The sequence below is a fragment of the Synchiropus splendidus genome, chromosome 15 (assembly GCF_027744825.2).
Source record: "Synchiropus splendidus isolate RoL2022-P1 chromosome 15, RoL_Sspl_1.0, whole genome shotgun sequence".
Taxonomy (NCBI): domain Eukaryota; kingdom Metazoa; phylum Chordata; class Actinopteri; order Syngnathiformes; family Callionymidae; genus Synchiropus; species Synchiropus splendidus.
Genome location: NC_071348.1, coordinates 4,443,219 through 4,449,117, shown reverse-complemented (window position 1 = coordinate 4,449,117; position 5,899 = coordinate 4,443,219). Strand labels below are relative to the sequence as shown.

The window sequence follows — 5,899 nt, the reverse complement described above, 5'->3', positions numbered from 1 at the left end:
ACAAACAAAAGGTGAAAGTCTCCGTCATAGACTTTTAGAGCAACACTGCTATCTGCTGGTCAATGCACAGAATTACAATGACATTGTGCTTTCGATGACGTTTTCCTTAGTGAATAAATAACCTAATAATAATAAAACACCAACACTTTAAGTAAAAAAGGACTGAAAATGTTCTCTAATCAAGACTTGATAAATAGAGCGAAATAGATTGCGATTAAAAAACGATTAGCACAAGGTAAAATCTTTCAGTGAAGAAGCTGGTGTGATAACATTTTGGAAAAGCATTACAATAAATTAATCCTATTAATTAGTTATTTTAGTACATTATCATTCATTTTATGAATAATATACATATATTTAATTTTTGAGTTTCCATTGTTAAGTAGAAATAATTATTTTATGATTTCCTTGTTATAATTTCATGTTCTTAATGTTCCTTCAGATAAGTTTAAGACTGCATTTGATTTTATACTGTGATATGGATCAGTTTTCACAATCACGGTCCCTGTACTCAAATAGAAATTTGCTTGTGACCAGAGGCCATTTTGAAAGTCCAAGTTGAATGCTAAAATTATTATAATTTGAAAATGAGTGAATTTATTTGAGTGAATTTTCACATGTATTTTTCAAACCAATGTACTGGTAATATAATAATAACTCTTGCCTACAGTGAGCTGATTTGTGACACCCAGCCAGCGAGGATGGAATGAGGCTCCACACTGCATGCGAGTGTGGCCTTGTCTCACGTTCCTGGATTCAGCAGCTGCACAGGTGCAGTTTGCAGTGGGAGCCATTATCATGTTGCTCTGTCTCTGAAGGACGCGCGGCTCCCTCCTCAAGGACTCGCTGTCACACACAAAAATCTTTTCACAATGAGTCAGCCTGACGGCAAAAGATTATATGAAAAAGGGTTATTTTCTTCTTTCACACCGCCGAGCGCGAAGGTTACCGCAGCACCTCCACACTCAGATTCCATTGCACAACTCAGGGTTGTGTGTGTGTGCGTGTGCGATACAGCTTCATATAAATGTCCTCTCATGTAAATGAAAACACCATGGTAATTATCTGGTGAACACATGACATGCGGACTCTAAGAGCTTTGAAGGGATTTTCTTTTATTTGTCTGTCTGCGGCGGCTTAAGGGAGCCGTATAGGAGGGCACTGTTGTTCCACACATGTTGAGCTCTAATTAATGTCGTGCATAAAATGCACAGAAACAAAGACGGAATTAACAACGACAGTGGATTCAGACCATTCGGTGGGCTTAGGAGATAATTAGCATGCTACATGAACAGGCTGGAAGAAAGGAAACCCAACCAGAAACTGTACAGCCTTTGTCTCACAAGACAGTAACAATGGTTAAACACGTGCACCGCTTCTTGGCAGTGCCACGTGTGTTGCAGGCCTCTTTTCCCTCCCAGAAACCTTTGACCCACTGGCCAAGTATTGTGATCCCTCACCTCTGAAAACCCAAACAAAAATTGTCACAAACTTTTTGTGAAACCAAGGTCTAAAAGAACATCTGGGGCACTGAACTGGTTGCTGGTTCATCTCAGGGACAGACAATTAGAGACTCCAATATGGGCCGAGGCATAATTGAGTGCCTGTTTTCCAGCAGTGCTGGGGGAGCATGTGGGAGAACACACGTGTCGGTGAGCTCCTGCAGCAAGTGCAGTAGTGTCTGTCTATGAGTTACACCAGCTAAGAAAACATGTGCGGGATGCGTTCAATTATTTCCAATCCTAGGGCGAAGCACAGATGCACAGCTATGTGTTCATGGACTGACAGTGGCGCTACACTTCTTGTTCAACACACGAGCTCAAAGAAGAAGCCTCCTTAATTCCATCATCACTGCCACAATGAAAGCTGGTTGATGTGAATTACTGTGGGAGGAGGGGGGAAATGAAAGTGCCTTGGTTGACACTGGCCTACAGGTCTTCAGGTACGTTCACATCACACATGACACACTAGTCACGCTGAAAAAGTAGGTCACTCTGCTGAAGTTAGTGGACAGTGAAAAAGTTGAGAGGCAGAATTGTCACTATTGGATGAGACGATGAAGCTTCATGAAACAGTGTCCTTACTTTCAGAGGCCACAAAATGGCTCCATCTGCTCTAAAATCTTGGTAATTGAACAACCATTTCAAAGAAACTTCATCAATTTTAAACCAAGACTGGGCTCTGAGAACATGGACACTGTTTCATGAAGCCTGACCAGCCCATCAGTAATTGTCTACCGTGGGATTCCATCATTCAGAGGAGCCTGGTGAGTCGTGAATGTTAGCAACTGCCACAATTAGCTTCTCTTTCTTTTCTCCCCTTCTTTCGATCAACTTTCCCTTTAATTTGATAAACAGGATGGTAGGGACGGTGCCGCCTTCCTCGCTTCTGATTCTTCTCCTCCCAAACTTTCAATTTCGATCATGAATGAGCAACTTAGCTTTAAACATTTGGCTCTGCTCAGCTACTTACCTCAGCTTTTCAGCCTGCCATGAACATGAGGTGATGTTTTCATGGCCATATGAAATGAAATGAAGTCAATCCGAGGGTCGAGGAAGGCGGTAGCTTCCTCTACCATCCTACGTTTCAAATACACGCTTGCCTATCTGTGCAAAATCTAAAATCCAATTGGTTAACGTGTCGCCAGAGTTCAGACTTTTCAACTTCAGCATGAAAGTCACTGTAGTTCTGACCTTGTCATCCCAAACGTGCTTCAATTTCCTCGCCCATATTCACGCCTCTGCATTGACTTGAATGCAAATCTGTCACTTTTGTTTCATATCTCAGACCAATGGCCAACTACAGTAGTTCAAGTCATCAGGACCCTCACTGGATCCCACTGTGGTCTGTGTTCGCTGAAGTGGTGAGGCAACCCTCAGTGAAGGAAGTTGCAGTTGACTCCATAGAAGTCGTGTTTTCGTCCGGTGACCACGTTGTCATTCAGGTTCACAAGAGGTCTTGCGGTGGAGACGTTAAACCGGCGATGAGCTTCAGACTTACTGAATGGCTGTAGAAGTGTCTGCGGGTTGGAACTGTTGGTTCTGTTTGACTGCTGGATGCCAGGAAGGACGGGTGGACGAGGCAGGAGCCCGGATTTAAGCTGCAGTTCCTGATGAGCACCAACATTCCAAAACCTGTCGCAGGAGTCTTTCTTCATGACCTCCTGAGGAAACCCTGAGCTCAGCACTTCCACAGCGCCCTGTGATATACTGTGACCCAGTTTGTTTGGCACCGGTGCTTCATTAGACTCGGTGGTAATCTCTGGTGACCTACATTGGTTTACAGTAGCTGAAGGAGAGCCTTGCTTTGAAGCTAAGGAGGGACTCAGTTGCATGAAGCTCTCATGTCTTCTCCGGCGTCCTCTTCTTGGTTTCGAGGGAATGAACACGGGCTGTGACCTTTCTCTCTGCAGGAGCCAATTACATCCAGGTCACTTTTTGAGTTTGAGTTATTTCAAATGAAGTTTACCAGAGGTGCAGCGTGTGAAGACGTCCCGCTGGGGTCACTTATCTTTTCCCTGAAGTCATCGATCTGGAGAGGACGGGCTGGTCCGGAGCCTGCAGACACAAACACTGCTGTTAAAAAAACAGAATCATTTTTCATAACTTTCGATGGGATCACCAGTGTAGTGCATCTGATACGACGTGACCCAGAGGGCCTTCTCCAGATTCTTCAGCATGTTGCTGGTGCGCTCTGGTAAAGTTCCTTCCCACTCACGTAGTTTGGGATTAGGCAGGACAGTCTTCGGGGGAGTGGGGTACCAGACTTGACTTTCTTCTGTCATCGGCTTCGCATACTGAGACAACAGGGGACAGAGCACCTCATGTATTTTTAATTTGCCACCAGCAAACTACCTCAGCGTTCCCCGCTTCCTTCTTGATTCCATCCATCTTTTTTATTCTGTCAGATATCCCTTCAGTTCCTCGACTCTCGCTCCTGCACATTTCACCCGCATCTTAAAAACCTATGACACTCACATCCCAGAATCCTCGGTGCCCAGGCCACGCCAGAGCGTTCTCCCCTCTCCCTGCGGCAGACTCCACAACCTCCAGCCGATATGGACCTCCTGTTTCAGACAACCATGACATGCGATGACATTTTCTGGTAAAATTGGGTCCGTTTTTTTCTTTTCTCACCGATACACTTGCTCAGCACGCTCACTTCCGGGGCAGCCTTCGGAACGTGAGGGGTGAGGAAAGGCTGCGACGAAGCTCTGACTCCCGAGTCTGGATCGTCCGGACATTTAAATGATGGAAAGATTGCATAGCGAGATATATGGGATGCGTAAGGATGCTCTTTTGGAAAGGCGACCTGGATCATCTTCTCTCTGGGAACAGGCACAAACTGTTGCTGAAACCTTTCGAAAATCATCAGCTATGAAGATCAACATGAGCAAGGACTCACCCCATATTGACATGGAAGGGTTTCGGTAAACTAAAGAAGGGAATGAACATGTTTAAGATGATAAATTACCGATACTGATGTACACTCACATTTGATCGTTGAGCCGATCTTTAGTTTTCCTTCTTGATGCACTCATCCCAGAGCTTCTATGAAATCATAAATCCCACATTATTATGTCATAAAAATTATTATGATTTTATTTAAACATTTATTTTAACAATCTGAACTGGAGAAACAGGAAGCTGTGATGAACACCTCTCAACTGACACGTTACACTCATAAAAACGTTGTTTTTGCACCCATTCAAAATTAGGCTTTTAGGTGTGCTTGTCCTTCTGTGTAAAATAAATGAGTAGACTTTTAGTGTTATTATGTCAATCATCAAGAGAGCTTTCCACTGGCCGAATCCAATAAAGGTTTGCACATGCTATAACAAGTGTAAACCTTGTAATACACTTGTTTTAGCAACACATGTATAAGTACATACAGATACGCGAAAGCAGTACACATGCCCAGTTCATAGTTTTGTTAGTCAGGACTTTATTTTGTCTGTATAGTATTCATGTAGTAGTCAGTGCTATTCATGTGTTGTTTTACCACTTAAACAAACCAGCAGAGTGTTGTTTAACTGTTTGTTACTCAGCAGTTTTAAGATGATTCTGTTCACTCACATGAGCGAGCTGGTTCCTCTGAGCTCAAGAGGCTGAAGCTCCATCTGGCTGCTGAAGAAAACAGACATGGACAAAATGTTCCATCTACAAATGTTAGTTATTCTTATTTAGCATCTTGTTAATGACTATAGAGGGAATTCAGAAGATCTTTGCTGAACATAAAACACACATGACATCACATTTTTATTTATTTAATCAATGTGGATCAATAATATCAGGTTAGAATCACAGAGGAATTGAGCGACTTGGTGGAGGTGTGTGCTTGCGATGCTGCTCGCGTTACTCATACTTCAGTCAAAGACGGCGTCATAAATGAATAAAAACATGCAGCAAGACAAACGTGCTGAGGGATTTAGAAAGTTTTCTGACCTGTTCGGAGGGGAGCCGAATGTTTCCGTGCCTTCTGGCAGCGCGTGTTTGTATTCTTGGAGACGAGCGGAGTGAGTGATGATGTTTCGGCCGACGGTTCAGTGACACCTGACCATGAGGCTGGACGGTAAACAGAAATGCTGGCGATAAATAATTAACCAGCGAGAAGATACAAAAAAAATCTGTCGGGGTTGATTTTAAGAAGTGAAGAATCACAGCTCTGAAGGTCCATCATCTGTCGTGATATCAGTACACTGCTTAATCAACTTTCTATGGGAGAATAAAGGGCTGCGGGGGTCCCTGCTACAGACACCAGATCCACCTCAGCTCTCCTGGTGTTGGGTAACCAGAGTCAGGTTTCATTGTTCAACACTTCAAGGCTGCTCGGAAATACAGAGACAGAACATCTTTTCAGACTCAAGGTTCATTTCCAGCTGACATCTGCATGCTTGCTC

The 5,899-nt window shown here is 43.6% G+C and overlaps 1 protein-coding gene across 1 annotated transcript; it reads right to left on the bottom strand.

Moving 5' to 3' along the window:
- Positions 1–670: 670 nt before the first annotated feature.
- Positions 671–5,540, bottom strand: LOC128746475 (uncharacterized protein C7orf31). The gene is made up of 9 exons (XM_053843539.1): positions 5,445–5,540; positions 5,076–5,126; positions 4,494–4,550; positions 4,405–4,434; positions 4,137–4,327; positions 3,978–4,066; positions 3,622–3,796; positions 3,469–3,557; positions 671–3,406 (listed from the first exon to the last, which is right to left on the bottom strand). The coding sequence occupies exons 2-9, from the start codon at positions 5,117–5,119 to the stop codon at positions 2,876–2,878; spliced, it is 1,206 nt and encodes a 401-aa protein (XP_053699514.1). The 5' UTR covers positions 5,120–5,126; positions 5,445–5,540; the 3' UTR covers positions 671–2,875.
- Positions 5,541–5,899: the final 359 nt, after the last annotated feature.

Excerpts from the sequence above, each read along its gene's own strand:
- LOC128746475 (XM_053843539.1), bottom strand. The coding sequence starts at position 5,119 with ATGGAGCTTCAGCCTCTTGAGCTCAGAGGAACCAGCTCGCTCAT. Across the intron at positions 4,067-4,136 it reads CGTGCTGAGCAAGTGTATCG|GAGGTCCATATCGGCTGGAG; the intron begins GTGAGAAAAGAA and ends TGTCTGAAACAG. Across the intron at positions 3,407-3,468 it reads CTTCACACGCTGCACCTCTG|AGAGAAAGGTCACAGCCCGT; the intron begins GTAAACTTCATT and ends TGGCTCCTGCAG.